General features: G+C 51.5%; 1 protein-coding gene across 1 annotated transcript in view; it reads right to left on the bottom strand.

Moving 5' to 3' along the window:
* ALK (ALK receptor tyrosine kinase) overlaps positions 1-18,156 on the bottom strand; it is a 738,718-nt gene that overhangs the window by 31,359 nt on the left and 689,203 nt on the right. The window contains exons 13-21 of the mRNA XM_032172602.2: positions 17,160-17,310; positions 11,040-11,171; positions 9,784-9,928; positions 6,386-6,568; positions 5,074-5,172; positions 4,425-4,577; positions 2,974-3,078; positions 852-1,038; positions 23-113 (exon numbers count right to left, since the gene is read on the bottom strand). Coding sequence (XP_032028493.1) covers positions 23-113; positions 852-1,038; positions 2,974-3,078; positions 4,425-4,577; positions 5,074-5,172; positions 6,386-6,568; positions 9,784-9,928; positions 11,040-11,171; positions 17,160-17,310 — 1,246 coding nt within the window. The remainder of the gene's footprint in view (positions 1-22; positions 114-851; positions 1,039-2,973; positions 3,079-4,424; positions 4,578-5,073; positions 5,173-6,385; positions 6,569-9,783; positions 9,929-11,039; positions 11,172-17,159; positions 17,311-18,156) is intronic.

Raw genomic sequence — 18,156 nt, forward strand, 5'->3', positions numbered from 1 at the left:
TCAAGAGCGAGCCACTTCTTACCTTCACAGCCACTTGCAGGGGGCTTGGGTCGTTGGGCATTCCGGACACCTGGCCTTCATACACCTCCCCAAAGGCGCCATGGCCCAGACCCCTGTGCAAAGGAGAAGACAAGAGGAGACAGAGTCAAACAGGCCACAATAATGCGGCAGCTGGGGGTCCTGAGCCCGGGCGTCACATTTAGTGCACAAACATGAGAGGCATGGGGTAACATACACACTCAGTAGTAACACCCTCAACATAGCTTTGCTATGCAATCTCGGGCTTCCAGTTCTTCATCTGAAAACTGGTAAGAAGGATTCCAACCAGGGACTCATGACAATGGTCAAATGTTTATTCATTCAATCAGTAGTTATTGAGTCTTTGATATTTGCCAGGGACACAGGGGTGCATAACCCATGGCTTTTCCCCGGGGGAGGCTCATGCTCGTTGGGGAGAGACAGATCACTGGTGGGTACTGGCTGGAGAGTGTTGCCAGTGAGTGACAGAGGAAGGCACAGTTGCTCTCGATGCTCAGAGGAGGGGCCCTTTGCTCCCCTGCTCCCCTGGAGGGAAGGGGGGCCAGGAAGGCTTGGAGAGGGCACACCTGAATGAATTTTGAGGAAAGCCCTGGTTCTCCTCTCATTGTATAAACTCCATAAACATATGGGAGTTAATGTAAGCCAACATACATGGCCCTGAATGTCAAGGCTGGTCCTCCTAGGAGGGCTGGGGGTGCCCATAGGGAGGGCTCCGCTGGCCTTTTGTGGCTAGAGGAGTCTGTGGTGCTGTGATAACATGCAGCCCCTAGGCTGCACCCCCTCTCCTCCCAGGACGGCAGCAGGGCACTCACCGAATGAGGGTGATGTTTTTCCGCGGTACCTCCTTCAGGTCACTGATGGAGGAGGTCTTGCCAGCAAAGCAGTAGTTGGGGTTGTAGTCGGTCATGATGGTCGAGGTGCGGAGCTTGCTCAGCTTGTACTCAGGGCTCTGCAGCTCCATCTGCATGGCTTGCAGCTCCTGGTGCTTCCGGCGGTACACTGCAGATGGGTGGTCAGCTGCAACATGGCCTGGCAGCCTGGCCCTTGAAGCACTACACAGGCCACTTCCTACAGGAAGCCTCCCTGGATCTCCATATCCTCCCCGAGCTCTGAACCTTTCCATACTTACAAATACTAACAAAATGATTGTAGATGTGAAGGTGTGTCTTTAATTGAAGCATGATTTAAAGTAAATGTAAAGCTAAAAATCACATATATGGAAAAGAATTATTTGTATTATACAGGGCACAGTCATGTTAGTCTGGGTCCTCCAAGAAGCAGACTGGAGATGGGATTAGACCCAAGATGGTCTGCAGATTTTATTAGAAGAAATGCCCATGAGAGGAAATGGGGAGGGAGCCAGGGCAGCCTGGGTGAACCAGCAGACTGTGTTGCAAGTCTGACCCCATGTGAACGAGGGAGGGAGGGAAGGTTGGGTGGAAGCACCCTGGGTGCCATGCAGCCTAAGAAAGTTTCAGCAAGGCCCTAAGGGGTTCTGGAGCCAAAGTCAGTCATCAGAGGAGTCCCATGACTCCCAGGAATTGGCCTGCCTTAGTATTTCTGCTGTGCTCAGCCATTGGGTAGGGCAGCTTCAGTGCAATCACAGCAGTGGATTGGAGGGTGCAGCTGGGATCTTGGTCAATTGTGTTTCCTACAGTTGGAGAACTGCCAAGCCACAGAGTTGGAGAAGAGCCACATCACGAAAAGATCTCTAAATTGGTGTCTGGGGATCTGTGCTCTAATTCCACCTCTTGTTACTTACAAGCTGAGCCATGAGGACCAGGTCACAGGACCTCTTTGGACTGCAGTTTCCCTCTCTGTAAGCAGGGATGGTAACTCCTGCCCTCCTGTTTCCCTAACCACTCCCACTCCCCCCCTCCAGGGTTGTCAATGAAATGAATTCACCAACATAAAATGGTTTTGAAAAATTCTAAAGAGCTCTACCAGTGTGAGTGACCATTATCACTCCTACATGTGAGGATGTTCTGGAAGGCAAACTCCATGGACGCCAGAACAAAATTGCGACTCAGTGGGTAGATTCTGTGTGTAAAGCCCAGCCCCCCCAAAACGGGCCAGGGCAAATGAGTCACCCGTTATGTGCTCAGTTCACTCCTCTATGCAATGGACCGACCATGATCAGATTAGGGTTACCTGAGGATCGAATGAATTGAAATGTGTAAATTGCTGAGCATGTAGTAACCATGCAACAAGTATTAGCTCCTATTATCCTGTCCCTTTGAGGGATGGCACCATATGGGGACACAGTGTATGCTGCCATCTCCCTTCTACCGGCAGATCCCTTCGCCTGCAGGGGCCTGGCCTGCGAGGGCTCCCAGGAGCCTTTCCCCCTTCCCTTTTCAAGCCTCTGCCCATCTGTCCTGGGCATGTCTCTACCAGCAGTAAGAGCTGGTTGGGACCACACCGAGCTCTCTGTGACTTGCAGGTCAGCTCACCTTGGCTCACAGGCTGAACAGAAATATACTCAGAAACCGATTTTCCCATCTCTCTGCCTGGAGGGTGGTGGAGGGCTGGTTTGGAGAATAGTGGGCTAGTGCATTACATAGGGTGGGAGCCAAACAGGAGCTGCGCCCATGGAAGCACATGGGAGCTAGAAGTGATGTCTGGGGGTGGGGGCGAGCTTTTGCCATCGTGATGGACACTGAAGAGAGCTCCCCACCCCCTGATCAGCCAGGAGGATACACATGGGGCTGAGGTGCAGAATCAGGGGCTCCTCAGGGAACTGCAGCTGCTCTGGTTGGGGGAAGGTTGACAGCTTCCGTTTTGGCTTGGCCTGGGCTGCCCTAATCACCACCCCACCCAATTCCAGGGACTAGCATAACGAAGTGACACCTTGACACCTGTGGCACAGCCTGAGACACTATTCAGTCCTGCCTTCCCGCCCCCTTGGGAGTCCCTGGGGCTCTGTGCACTCACCAATCATGATGCCGGAGAAAGCCAGGACCAGGGCGGCCACAAGGGCAGAGGTCACCACAGAGAGGATCAGCGAGAGTGGCAGGTGTGGCTCCGGGGTGGGTGACACTGGAAGACAGTTCCCAGTGGGGTATTGACAACCACACCAGGTCTCCTTTGAGTTGGTCCCAAGTCAGAAATAACCTCCCCCACTGAGACAAAAACTACTTGCTCCTTTCCATCGCTGGAGACCTTGTCACGCTTTTCTTTTCAGGGGACCATGAGCAGGACTAGACTCATCCTGATTTTACAGGCTTTTAGCAGCAGCTTTTGGGTGGAGGGAAATTTAACAGGGATGAATATCAGTGGCGGGACGTTGGTTCAAAACATGAGCTGCACAACTATAGGGTGAGGATGGAAGGTGAAACGAAAGTGGATCTGGAAGAGATGTGGGGGCCACAGGTGACCAAACAACAGGGTGTGCTGTAAGTAACACCCTCTGAGGCTAGGTTACTTCCCTGTGGCCCTGAGGCACTGGGCTCAGAGTGGAGAGGGGTCCTGTGCCCTCTGCTGGCCAGACCACATGGAGGTATTGTGCTTGGTACTGGACACTACATTTCAAAAGGGACATCGACAGTGGAACACATGCAGAAGAGGGACACCGGTGGGGCAGGGAGAGGAGACATAAAACTGCATCTTGTATGAACTGCTGCAAACAAATGGGTTATTTAATCTGAAGAAGAGTTAAAGGAGGAGGATGGGGCCGGGTGCAGTGGCTCACACCTGTAATCCCAGCACTTTGGGAGGCCGAGGCGGGTGAATCACCTGAGGTCAGGAGTTCGAGACCAGCCTGGCCAAAAGGTGAAACCCTGTCTCTACTGAAAATATGAAAATTAGCCTGGCATGGTGGTGGGCGCCTGTAGTCCCAGCTACTCAGGAGGCTGAGGCAGAAGAATCGTTTGACCTGGGAAGTGGAGGTTGCAGTGAGCCAAGACCATGCCATTGCACTCCAGCCTGGGCAAAAAGAGTGAAACTCCGCACCCCCCGCCAAAAAAAAAGGAGGAGAATGGGAGCACTGTCTTCAAACACTGCACGTGCAAAGCTGCTGCTGTAAGGAAACCTAGGAAAGGAAGGTTAAGGCAACAGGTTCCCAGCTCTGAAACTGCCCAAGGGAACAGGGCACCTTAGGAGCAGTGAGATCCCTGTCACCGGGCATGTTTAAGTGGAGGCAGGATGGCCCCTCAGTGGGGATGGTAGAGGGCTTATTCTATAGTAGAGGACTTTTAAGACTCCTCCAGGAGCCATGACCCACCTTTCACACAGTGGTCAGAGCGCTCGAGCTGTGGCAGGTATGGGAGGGACAGAAAGTTTACAAAACCCAATACAGGGTGTCCTGGAACCCAGAGACCATTTGTGGTCATGGGCCAAATCTCAGGCTGTGGGCCCCTCTGCCTCCCCTGACCCTGTCCCCTTACCAATGCAGGAGACTCCATCCTCAGCCAGCACCGTTCCGTGGTCACAGAAGCAGATGACCTGGTGGCTTTCAGGGTCCATGTGACATTCGTCTACCTCACAGTGACTGCAGTTTAGATAATGCTTAATATTCACTTCCCCGTGGCCTTCCATCACTAGTGACAAGGAGGGAGGGTCAGTCTTGGGCCGAGCCTGCCTCCCCACTCCCAGCCTCAGTACTATGTCTCCAGGTGGTCACTGTGGGTGCTCTGGTCCCTGTTCCTAGGTCCCATAGCCACTGGAAGCACAACTGTGTAGAAGAGTCTTCCTGTGCATATGGAGAGTGCAGCGGAGGCAGCGGGCATGGGTGCCTATGGATGTTTGCATTTGTATTGGTGGTGGGGGGAAGCCCACACACGTGATCTTTAGGTTGACTGATGCAGGTATTGGGCTATTATTGTTACATTTCCTAGGATTCTGCCTCTGCATTCATATTAAAGCACACATCCTGATTTCTGGAAAATGTGGTGACCTGCGCCATAGGAAGCTTGCCTGCCAGGGACCCATAATTGTGCCTCTGTATCCTGGATACAGGTCAGAGACTCTGAGGTTTTAGCTTGGTGGGAGGACTGACCTAAGCAAGTTTGTTCTGCTGCCTGGCAGAGAGGCTACCTTTTAAAGCTGGGGTGTACAGGATGCCCAGTGGACTGATGAAGGAAACCCCATCTTCCCCATCCATTTCGGGGTCATTGTTTGAGGCTGCATTGCCGCCTGAGTAGCAAACCAGAGCAGAGTTTAACATGGGGGATGGGTGCCAAAATCTTAACACACATACACGTCAGTGGGGCATGCAGCTCTGGCCAAAGTTAGGGGGTCACTGGGGACCTCAGGGGCAGGGATGCGGGGAGGGAAGGGAGGCTCAGGGCATAGAGGCTGCACGTGGGATTTGGCTCAGTAGATGCTGGGTGTGTGGTTACTTTCCCCTCAGGTCCAGGCCAGCTCCCACTCTGCCGGGGGCCCACTAAGAAGTGGTTAATGTGAGCAAGAGTCCAAAAAGTTCTAGTCTTTCCGGGCTGGGATATGCCCGTGGTGCCTCTCCCAGGACTGGTCAGGATGGTAGCACTGAAGAGTTGCTCTCCAGCCCCATTGGGTCAGGGTTGGGGTGTGGCGGGGCGTGCGGATTGCAGATGAGCCCCTGTGCCCTGAGGCTCCCGTCCCTCCTTTCACCTGGGGCTGGGCTATCTTTGGGCTCCCCCCTCGGGCTCCTCCCACCCACCCAGCTTGGAAAAGAAGAGCATGTGGTTAACACAAGCATCTTACACACAGCGTCAAAGCAAAACACAGACACGAACACCACAGAGCATGCATGCATTCGTCCTAATCTGTGGGGAGCGGGGAGCCATAGTCTCCCAGCCTCTCAGCTTCAGAAGGCTCTGCTGACTGCGCTCTGAAGCCCAGACGAGGCAGCTGGGGTCAATGGCCGGCTGCTTGCTGAAGGGCTGGGCTAAGCCTGCCTGCAGTTGCCTTCGGGAATAGCTCCCATCAGCAGGCACGGCAGCGCCTTTCAGGAAGCTGGTGGGCTGGGGTAGGGAGCAGGAGTGAGGAGTCCATGAAACCACAAACCAGCCCCTTCAGGAGCTGGCTTGGCCAGGCCGTCCAAGGGAGGCTGGAGGAGTCCTTATGGGTGACTCAGAGACTAGTCTGGAAAGCCAAAGCCTCTTTATCATTGACTTCGGGGGAGATCAAGAATCACATGGGATCTTGATGCTGTCGCTGAGGAAGCCTGGAGGCAGGATGCTGGCTCGAAAGCCAACACCCTGCCTCTGGCTGGTCCAGCCAGGTCGAGAGGGAGGCGTGCAGTCACATCACAGTCCACACTTGGGCAGGCCAGGGGAGAGCAGGGGAGGGTGGGGCAGGGCAGAGAGGTGAGGAGCCTAGGACTAAGCGGGGAGGGAGTGACACCTTGAACACGAATCATCTTTACCTATATATCCTCCGCCTCCTCCACCTGAGGAGCACCCCCCTCCACCCCCTCCGAAACCCCCTCTTGTCTCCCACCCCCACTTCTTCATGGCCTGGGGGCAGGAATGTCCTCCGGTGGCACCCTCCTGCAAAGATTTTCCGGCCCAGAGCAAGGAAGTGTTATCATTCCAGCCACCTCCACCACCTGCGGGAAGAGATAGGGAACCTGCGTGAGGATGCTGGCAAGGTTCGATTAGCCATGCTGGCCAGAGAAGCGGGATGCAGGACGCCTTGGAGGGTGCCCGCACCAGCTCCAGCTCCTGGGGCCCATCTTCAGTGGGGCCTGGGGGCTTCAGATCCACACTAGGAAAACCAGGAGGCTGCTTGCCCTAGGAGACCTGTTTGGCCACAGCTGAGTACACCCGAATGAGAGCGTGGCTTGTACCCCTGCTTCCTGCCAATACTCTCTGGCTCAAAAGCAGGGGCTGTGCTTGGTTAAGGATTGGGGGAGGTGGGCAGACAGGCAGCATGGCGACTAAACTCGTTCCTCTATCTTCTCTTCATGTCAGCCAAGCCCCGTAGCGCTGGACCTTCATTTCATTAACTGCCTCCCGTCCTAACAAGAAAAGGGACTCACCAGTCTTTGAGCAGCCACATGTCAAAACCTTGCACTAAAGTTCCTTGCAGGAATCCTGGACTAGGCTGACCAGAGAGCCCACTGCTGTCTGTGAAACCCTGGGCAAGAACGCCCCATTCTGAGCCTGTTTCCTCACCTGTAGCTTGTGGATAATAAGACCCACCTGATGGGGTTGATGTTAAGATCAAAGGAGACAGTGAGTGTATGAAATGCTCCACAAACTGCCAGGGGTGGGGAGTGTCAGGGGCTGAAGAGGCCGAACACACGCGTTCAGACAGCCTCACACCTCGGCTCAGCCTGCTTAGAGCTTCTCCAGGGCCAGGCGCTCAGGAACCGCTCCAAGGTCAGGAGCAGAAGTCCTGGTCAGTGGATGATACCCTGGCAACAAAGGCAGCCTCAGGGCTGTGCTTCCCAATGCCTGGGGCTGCTTTGGGCTCTTGCAAAGGAAGCTATCTACAGAGCTGAGGTTGAATGTAGCCACAGGTTGACCACAAGAAATCTCTTCTGCTAACCTTTGAGATTCCAGGATATCCCCTATGCCTACTGTTCCATAGGACACTTGAACAGACATCTACAGTTGTCCCTCAGTATCTGTGGAGGTTCCAGGATCCCTCCATCACACCAAAATAAATGTCCCCTTATATAAAGTGGCATAGTATTTGCACATTCTCCTGTAAAAAATCATCTCTAGATTACATATAATACCCAATACAGGGTAAATCCTATGTAATAGTTATTGTATTGTTTAGGGAATAAGTCTGTACATGTTCAGTAAAGACACAATCATCCTTTTTTTTTATTTTTGATCTGTGGTTGGTTGAATCCCACGAACGCAGAACTGATGAGTAGGAAAGGGTTGGCTGTATTCTAAAAACCCTAAAACCCTTTCTGCTGCAGATGATGCACGGTGGGGACCTGGAAATTGATGGTGGAAGGCAGAAACAGTGTGTATGTCTGCCGGAACCCTATGGGTGAACCGGCCTGGCAGGGTTTCTGGAAGCACTTGTGGCCGAGATTCCTTGGGACCCAGAGGGACCTGTAGGTGGGATGACTGTCTTGCTAGAAAGAGGAAGCCAGGTTTTGAAAATGAAGCTGAGGTCAGGAACAAGCTTGAATCTAGAATGGGAAAAAGCAGAGCTGAGGCGAGGCCATCAGGCAAGCTGGGGGGACTTTGTCAGCCATGAAACCTGCAGGGGTGGGGGTTGAGCTTGGGTTTGTTTCGCTGTCCTCCCTTCTGCTCTCAGGGGAGGGTGTGGGCCTGTCAAGGCTGTTGTCATGTGGTAGAGAGAGGGCCCCTTAGGCGCATTAGGGGCCAGAAGTTGGCGCTGGTGTTTGCGCACAGCTGTGAGCAAGTGCGTAATAAATAAACCAGAACGAGATGGGCGGAGACCCACGCGCTGTGCTTTCATCCTGCTCAGCCCCCAGCTGAGGAGGTTTCTGACCCCATACCCATTCTGCAGCCTTCGAGCAAATGTGTGGCAAGGAAAATAACCCATATCAAAATCAGAACAACGGTGTTTTAAAAATACGAATTGAGTCTGGCTGGGCGCAGTGGCTCACACCTGTAATCCCAGCACTTTGGGAGGCCGAGGCAGTGGATCACCTGAGGTCAGGAGATTGAGACCAGCCTGGCCAACATGGAGAAACCCTGTCTCTACTAAAAATACAAAAATTAGCTGGGTGTGGTGGCGTGTGCCTGTAATCCCAGCTACTTAGGAGGCTGAGGCAGGAGAATCGCTTGAACCTGTGAGTCAGAGGTGGCAGTGAGCTGAGACCGTGCCACTGTACTCCAGCCTGGCGACACAGCGAGACTCCATCTCAAAAAAGTCTCCGTCACTAAACAGCTCAGCCATGTTGAGAAAAAAAAAGTCATCAGGCCTTGGTGAGCCCATTGGCTCTCCTATAAAACAGGAACTGTATCTGCCTGGAAACCTGCAGGTTGTTTTGACAGCACATGCGCAACAGAGGCGGAGGTGCTTCAGGGTTTCTCAGGTGCTGGGCCTCGGTGCTGCAAACGTCCCTGGAGAACCTCATGGTGGACCCATGACTGTTTCTACTCTTCTATTTCTAGCCGTCTCTCAATTGAGAGACAGTTTGCACATTTGTTTTAATTAATCCCAAATCTTAAATGCCTTCTAAGATCCTCCCACAGTCTGATTGTGTGGAAAAGAAAATACAAAAATGAATTGCATTTTCTGTCTTTAGGGGTGGCTGACTTTAGAGAACTCAGGGAATTGACGCTCTCTTCCCTGCCTGTCTCGCATTTCTGTGCTTCTGGCTCCCACTAATGAGGGAAGAGAGCTCAGCCGTGGAGAGTCAAGAAGGAGATTTGCCAGTGGGGATATGCTTGGGTCTGGCAGCCCAGGGCCTGGAGGTCTGTATCATGGAGGTCTAGGAGGCCTGACATTGCCCAGATTTTTTTCATCTGCTCACATCCTAACTGGTGGGCCCATCTGCCCCTGGAGGAAGAAGGAATCTTAGGGGGAGGCTCTAACTATTGCACGTTGGTAAAACCCAGGGAGGGCCAGCTGGCTGATTGATGGCTACTCCCTGCCTCACTTTCTCAGTGACCTTCTACAAGTCCAAGCTCCAGGTCAGCAAGACGGCCTGCAGGGCCCCCAGGGTGCTGTCTGCCCCCGCTCCCTGGATATCGGTACCAATATTCAGAGCTCCTAGCATCCCAGGTGCCAGTGACTAAGATGCCCTCAGGCATGCAATGGTATCAGGGCCCAGCTGAAGGCCTGGGAGAGGTTCCGGGAGAGGACACACTTGTGGCACTTTACCTGCGGCTCCGGAATTGCCATTTAGCCCTAGAACCGAGGAGTTATTCTCCAGTCTCTCTGGGTGGAACGTGTCTGTCTTGGCCCCGTAGGCCCTGCCGCCACCTCCGGCTGCAATGATCAGGGGCACCGGCACTCCATCCTTCATCTGACCAGGGGAGACATTCAGACATTGAGAAACCGAGCTGTGCTTCCCCCCGGAGCCCCCAAGCTCTGGTAACTTCAACCTGACTGAAGGTTTGCTGGGCAGTGGGGTGACCTGGTGACCTCTCAGTGGTCTGAGGTGGTTTGCGGGCTCTGAACCCTTGTTACAATAGCCCATCAGCTCCACCAGCTTCTCTATCAGTCAGGGTTCAACCAGAGAAGCAAAACCTATATACCAAGAGCAATATATATATACCAGGAGGCGGGGGTTGATCTTAGAGGCTGCTGCTTCTACTTCCTCCAGCCCCGTTCCTGAAGCTCCTCAGAATGGCCTCAGAGGTCTGGATGCTGGTGATTAGAAGCAGGTCTCTCTATGCTCTCTCTCCCTCATTCTTAGGGGTCTCTGACTCTGACCCCCAAAGATTCAAGCCCTCAGCATCACAGTCCTGTGGGAGGACCTAGCAGGTGGCCTCTGTCTTCAGTTTCTGGCCTGGCTGTGATGATGTCAGAAAAGTCCACCTTAGAACAGAAAGCTGGTCCAGGAGGGCAGAGTGGGACCCTCTGAAAGTAGGATGGCAAAGGCTGTGCATGGTGAAATTGGGCTGCTGTATCAGTAAGAGAAGAGTCTACCCTTTCCTGGACAGACAGACTCTATATCTCTCTGGATCTCAGTCTGCTCATTTTTATTTTTTAATTCTTTTATTGGTTTTAGAGACAGGGTCTTGCTCTGTTGCTCAGGCTGGAGTACAATGGCGTGATCACAGCTCATTGTAGCCTTGAACTCCTGGGCTCAAGCGATCCTCCTGCTTCAGCCTCCCAAGTAGCTAGGACTACAGGTGCAAGCCACCACAAGTGGCTAATTTAAAAAATTTTTTTGGTAGACACAAGGTTTTGCTATGTTGCCCAAGCTGATCGCGAATTCCTGACCTCAAGCGATCCTCCTGCCTTGGCCTCCCAAAATGCTAGGATTACAGGGATGAGCCACCGCACCTGGCCCTGCTCATCTTTAGATGGGGATAAGAGCATCTGAGGTTTTTCTATCCCAGGGCTGTCATGAGGCTCTAACATCGCAGATGCACAGGAACCTGGTGGAAATCAGGCAGCACAGACCATACCTTAAATACGTAGGTGGCTCCACCCCCTCCTCCTCCTCCTCCTGCCCACTCATGCACACTTCTGTTCACACGGATTTCTTCTTCTATCACATTGTTCTCTCCAATGCAGACTTTCTGGATTAACTGGTTTGTCTGTAGAAACAAAAAGCACGTTAGGTTTGTGGTCAAACCAGAGTTCTCCACTTTGCGGCAGACAGAACTTCTATGCTTAAAAACACGATCTGACTGTCTCTCAAAAAACTTACAGTTGAGTTGAGGAGGCAGAAAAATACACGAATAACTGTCACTCTGGGCAGTGTTAGGGAAGGACTACAAGGATAGCTTAGACAGAAAATGCTAGGAGAAACTGGGAGAGAGAGAGCAAGGTTTTATTGTTATGAGGACTGCCTGTAGGAGGCGGCTTTTAGTTGAGCCTTGAAGGATAGGGAGTTTTTTTTTTTTTTCTTTTTTTCTTTTTTTCACAGAGAGTGGGGCAAAGTTATGTCATTCCAAGAGCAGAGAGCAGCATGAGCCCGGAGGGAAGTGGGTGAGTTGGGTGCGTGGGGGAAAAGCACAAGGGTCTCTTTGGCCCAGAAGTCTATCAGGACAGAGAGATTGTCCAGGACGACCTGTTTCAATCCTGTGGGATGAAGAGATCCAAGAAAGAATGGGAAAGGTCCTATGTGGTGAGATGGGGCTGGAGGGAGCGTAAATTAGGTGGATAGAGAGAATTAAACTGAACAGTCTGATCATGGCTAGAGGCCTTGAAGGCACTGCGAGGAGTGGACTTCATTCTCTATGAGAGCCATTCTCTCCCTGAGAGCCATCGAGGTTTTCTGAGAAGTCACAGTTCTGAAGCATCAGGAGGAGAGAGAAAAACCAGCAAGAGGCCAGACTCAAGTTTCATTCCCAGTTCTTCTCTGGGAAAATCAGTTCTCCCTTTTGGACATCTCATTCCTCCTAGCTAATGTTCCACTTCTTCCCTCCAGAATCCCTGGCACAGCCCTCTGCTTGCCTTGTAGAGTGAGCCCTGCAATCAGGTAGTCTGGATTCTCCACCCACCCCGGGAAACTGTGGCAGGGGCCCTCGATGTCTGATCCTCCAGTGTGGCTGGGAATAAAGACAACACAGGTCATTGTGGCATTTACTGAGGGTAGTACAAGTAAGGCATCTAGTGGAGCGCCACACGCATGGTGGGAACTGAGTAAATGGCTGCTGTTCTTATCTGTTTGTTTTTTTGAGACAGAGTCTTACTCCGTGTAATGGCACGATCTTGGCCCACTGCAACTTCCGCCTCCTGGGTTCAAACAATTCTGGTGTCTCAGCCTCCCGAGCAGCTGGGACTACAGGTGCACACCACCATGCCCCGCAAATTTTCGTATTTTCAGTAGAGGAGGGGTTTTGCCATGTTGGCCAGGCTGGTCTTGAATGCCTGACCTCAGGTGATCCACCCGCCTCGGCCTCCCAAAGTGCTGGGTTTACAGGCGTGAGCCACTGTGCCCAGCCAGCTGCTGTTCTAATTTAGATTCACTTCTGGGCCCACATATGCTCCTGGTTGGGGCTCAGGTATTAGGGAGCCCCCAGGATTGTGCTGGAGATTTCTGTAACAGAATCCTGGAATCCCTGAAGAAGGAGGATGGTGCTTCAAAAACAGCCACGCCTGCTTGTCGGCCACCACAGCTCAGACGAATTCTTCAAACATCAGCCTGACCTCGGAGGAAAGTGACTTTTCTTTCACTTAATAGAAAAAAAGCCAGTAAAACATCACATTTCCATCGATGCTGCTTCGTAACCAGCCAGTGGATGCAGCCATTCTTCTTGAGCTACTTCTTATGCTAAAGCACTCAGGGGTGCCGGCAATGAGTACTACAGAAATTTCCAGATAAATAGCCGAGATGCAATTTGTTTAATGGCATTTTGGATTTAATGATGGAAATAATTTGATATTTCTTAGAGTGGATTTAGTGTGGGTGGAAGGCTCTGAATTGCTATTGTAGAGAGCTAGCATTTCCCATATGTACGTGCAGCTATGTCCTGGCCTGGGGGGAGACTCCTGGGAGGAGACCCTGCTCACTGCCACCTGGCACAGGCATGAGTTGCAAGGAATGTGCCCTGAGGGTTGGCCCTGGGGATGGGTCTGGGGGATGTGAGCTGTCAGCTGGGCAGAGCACAGGATTCAAGGTCCAGTCTGGGTTCTTTTTTTTTGAGACAGGGTCTCACTCTGTCACTCAGGCTGGAGTGCAGTGGCGTAATCATAGCTCACTGGGCTCAAGTAATCATCCTGCCTTAGTCTCCGGAGTAGCTGGGACTACAGGCACAAGCTACCAGGCTCGACTTTTTTGTTTTGTTTTGTTTTTGAGACAGGGTCTTGCTATATTGCCCAGACTGGTCTCTGACTCCTGGCTTTAAGTAGTTCTCTTGCCTCAGCCTCCTGAGTAGCTGGGAGTACAGGTACAAAATACCACGCTCGACTAATTTTTGTATTTTTTTTTTTTTTTTAGAGACAGGGTCTTGCTATGTTGCCCAGGCTAGTCACTAACTAAGCGATTCTCCTGACTCAGCCTTCTCAAAGTGCTGGGATTACAGGCATGAGCCATCACACCCTGCTCAGTCTGGGTTCTTGACGGCTCTGCCAGAGATTTGCTGGGCTATACTTGGTGAGGCACCCCGCCTCCCTGGACTTGCCTCTTCATCTGGAGATGGAGGGGCTGCTCAGTCTGAACCAGTGGTGCTGAGAAGGTCCACCCCCTCGGCCTCTGCTCCATCTCCCCTCTTGGCTTGTGGGCAGCAGTGGGACCTCCACCCCTAGGGGATGCCCTCCCCTCGTGAACAGATCTGGAGATTGCTGGGATGGGGAGGAGATAGCAGTGGGGCTTGAGGATGGGCTTTCCTGTAGTTGGAGCCAATTTATTTAACCAATATTTATTGAGTACCTACTTTGTGCCATCCCTGTTACAGGAACTTGGGAGATATTGGTGAACAAGAGAAAGATCTTTTGTGACCCATGCGCATACCCCGCACCCCTGCTTCTGGTGTCTCCTTTAGATCAGGTGGGGGTGGGGAGCGGTCAAGGCTCTTGCTGGACCAGTAGCAGCATTCGGAGGAGCTGCTGCCCTTTCCTCACCTGACTTCCAGGACTCCCCATCCTCTTGCATCCTCTCCTACCTCCCTGGTTCCTCTTTTTCGTCCCCCTTTTCTGGTTCCTCTTCTTTTCCTGACCTCTAAATGTTGAGGTCCCTTAAGCTTGGTCTTTGGTTTCTTCTCTATCTGTATTGCATCCTAGGCAATCTCATCCTGTCTCAACTTTATGCTAATTTCTCCCATATTTATATCCCCAGCCTGGACCTCTCTCCTGAACTCCAGCGGCCTGTCTCCGATCATCCACCTGTCTGCCTGTGGCTGTCTACCAGGCCTCTACAACTCAGCATGTCTGATATTGAACTCCTGATCTTGCCCCCAAATTTGCTCCTTCCACAGCGTTCCTTAACTCAGGTGATGGCAGCTCCCTTCTTCCAGTGGCTCAGGCACAATTTTTGGAGTCATCCTTGACTCTTTTCTTTCTCTTAATTTCTCATTCAATCTGGCAGAAAATCCTTTTGGATTTGACTTTCAAATTACGCCCAGGATTCAACCACTTTTCATCCCCTCCACGGTTACAATCCTAGTCTAAGCCATCATCATCTCTTGCCAGGATTAATGCCATAGTCCTTGAATTCGTTGTCTTGACCCTTCCCTTGTGTCCATAGATTCTTCTATGGTAGATTCTTCACATTGCAGCCCTAGTGAGCTTTTTAATACACATACCACATTATGTCACCATTTGCCTCAAAACCCTCCTATGGCTCCAACATGCCTTAAAGTGGCCCGATCCAGCCCTATTACCTCTGCCTCATCTCTTACCTACCCTTCCTTTTGCTCTTTCTCCTCCAGCCCGAGTGTTCCTTGAGCATCAACGAACCTCTGAGACATGGCCTTTGCTGGGATCAGTTTCCCCAGATATTTCCCCCTCCCTCTCCTCAGATGTAAGTTCCTTGAGAGCAAAGAGCTTTCTTTTGTTCACCAACATATCCCAAGTTCCTGAAACAGGGATGGCATTAAGTAGGTACTCAATAAATATTGGTTAACTAAATTTGAATGAATTGAGTGCTGTCTGGATTGTGAGCTGGCTCTTCACAATATTTGCCTTGCAGGGGATGGTAATGGTGTGATTTAACAGTTAGAACAGACTTGGCTGCCTAGGGGACATTTGGAAATGTCTAGAGGCTTTTGTGATTGTCATTTCTGGGGGTTGTCACTGGCACCAAGTGAGTAGAGGATAAGGATGCTGCTAAACATCCTGTAATACACAGGACAGACCCCCGCCCCTAGCCACAAAGAATTACCTGCTCCAAAATGCCAATAATGCCACTGTTGCGAAAGCCTGATTTAGACTCATGCCACCAGGCGAGGTTTGGAAGGCACTGGAGAAACAAAGGCTGAGGGCTGTGTGTGTGCGCATGTGTTGCGGTTGGGCGTGGGGAGGATTCTAGCAGCTGGAGCCCATTTCCAGCACAGGAGCTCCAGTGTGGCCAGGTACATAGAAGGGCAACTCCCCGCCGCCCCCATAGATGTGCAGTTGAACCAGCAAAGCTGCCACATCCGGCAGTTTAATTATTTTTTATTTTTATTTATTTATTTTTTTGCGACAGAGTGTTGCTCTGTTGCCCAGGCTGGAGTGCAGTGGTGCGATCTTGGCTCACTGCAAACTGCCTCCCGGGTTCAAGTGATTCTTGTGCCTCAGCCTCCTGAGTAGCTGGGACTACAGGTGTGTGCCACCACGCCCGGCTAATTTTTGTATTTTTAGTATATACATGGTTTCACTGTGTTGGCCAGGCTGGTCTCATACTGCTGACCTCAAGTGATCCTCTGGCTTTGGCCTTCCAAAGTGCTGGGATTACAGGCATGAGCCACCGCACCTGGACCCTGCAGTTTAATTCTTAGAGTCCACTTCATTCTCTTGAGAATTGTGTCTAGACACCATTTTTTTCTGCCTAGTGAGAACTGGAGATGGAGGTAGTGCCTGACAATGGCCATTTTTCCCCCTTTCCAAATGCCTCCTCAGGGGTGGAGGTGTGAAGCCACAGGGAAGACCAGTTACTCTCCCCACATGCCCCTGCTATGCCTCGCCCGACCAGCAGAGGGAGCTGCCCTCTGTCCCTGGCCCAGAATCGCCTCCTCCCGCCTGCTTGGGAACTTCCTGTGCGTCCACAAAATTTGAGAGCTAGTAGGTTGATTAATAAAAATGATAAAGTGCAGCAACCCCGAGGAACAACTAGGTTTCAATTGAATTTTAAAAAAAAAGACGCGGTCCTGTGAAAAGTCATAACTGATTACAGTCCAATCAAGTGAAAGTCCCTTGCAGAAGATAATGCAATCTTTCTGCTTAGATGAAGGAATTACATTAGCACTCAATAAATTCCTGTGAAAATTACAGCAGCCTGTAATTTAATGGCTTAATATATTAGGTTGGAAAGTACTGATTATAGTTGCTAAATAAAAGTTGGAGTTGAGACATTTTTTATGCAAAAGGTTGCACTTGCTAAGCTTACTCCTGTCGTTTCACCTGAACCCCGAAAGAGCAGAAGGGAAAAACTGAACTTTACTTTTCATGCTTCCTCAGCTCCTAGCCCAGGGCCTGGCTCTTAGGAGCCCTGAATTTATTTTGTGGAAGTAAACCGCTTTCTCGGTAGCCCCTCTTTCCATATCTCTCTGCCAAGGATGCTCTCAAATAAGTTTCTGGAGAAGGAGCCGGGGGTCCTGGGTGCTAGAACATAGCTGCTTGCTTTGGCCCCTTTTCCCAAGCAAAAGCTGTGCTTCAGGTGAGGGAGGGTGGGGCCTGGCCCAACCAGGAGATTCACCCTGCAGGGTGCTGAGTTCCTGCTAGGATGGCCAACCCTGCCAGGTCCTGCCTCCCCCTGGCACAGGCAAGAGGTGAACCACTGGGGTGCTGGGAGTTTGCACGGCTGCTGTTTAATTACTCTTTGCTGTCTCATTCTCCTGGTATGAACTTCCAGGAGGAGGGTGTTGAGTGCTGGTGCCTCCAAGAGGCCTCCCCGGGGCCTGAGAGAGTGCAGACGAGAAACCCCTGCTCTGGGCACTTACACTGGGGCAGGCGTCCTCTCCCTGCTGCCCAACCAGGATGTACAGTGTGTCGTCCTTCTCCAGGTTGAAGATGCCCAGCACAGACACGCCGTGGGACCGCATCATGGTGTTCTTCCCGCCTTTCCCGCCAGCAGCTCCGTAGCCTGAGATGCTGCAATGGGACAAAGAACATTGGCTCCCGCTGTGGTATGAAGACTGTCCCACTTCCTGCCAACCCAGCAGCTTCCAGTGGGCTGAGCACATCGCCGTCGTGGTCTGAGGGTTCTCCCCCATATCAGTCCCTGCAGAAAGGGATTCTTCTCCCCCACTTCAGGAGAGGATGGTCAAGTTTAGAGAGGGACAGGCAGTTGCCTCAGTCAGAGAACTAGGAAGGTGAAAGACTAGTAAAGGGTGCAAGAAAGAAAGAGAGAAAAAGGGCAGGGAGGAGGGAGGGAAGAAGGGAGAGAGGGAGGGGAGAGAGAGGGAAACAGCAGAGAGAGAGAGAGAGAGAGGAGACCATATGAATGTGGCATATTGGGGTGATGGCTTTCTGAATACCTAGGATTTCCTCATTATGGTTTTCTCTCCTTGTCCTAGATCAATGGACTCACGTGACCTAGACAAGTAACTTCCCGATTCCTCATCTATGCTATGGGGATAATAAGTGAACTTGCCTCCTAGCCTACATGTGTTATGAGGATTAAAGAAATTATGACATGTGGTCTTAGAATTGTGGCTGACATGTAATAAGCACTCAATAAGTATTAGTTAATTATTATTATTAATGATGGTAGTAGCCATAATCGACTTGGTACAAAGTTGTAAAGTCTCCCCATGGGGTCTGGAAACAAGGAGGTTCCTCACAGAATGGCTGAGGAGAGCAGTGTATATGAGCCGACTGTCTATTCCCATCCCACTGGTAACTCCTTCTGGAGCAATACATGTACAGACAACAAACAACCCATCATTATGAAAATAAAAACAGAATGTGGGGATGGGAGATGATTTCTGCTGCCTC

This window comes from Hylobates moloch, unplaced genomic scaffold, assembly GCF_009828535.3.
Source record: "Hylobates moloch isolate HMO894 unplaced genomic scaffold, HMol_V3 SCAFFOLD_13, whole genome shotgun sequence".
Lineage (NCBI taxonomy): Eukaryota > Metazoa > Chordata > Mammalia > Primates > Hylobatidae > Hylobates > Hylobates moloch.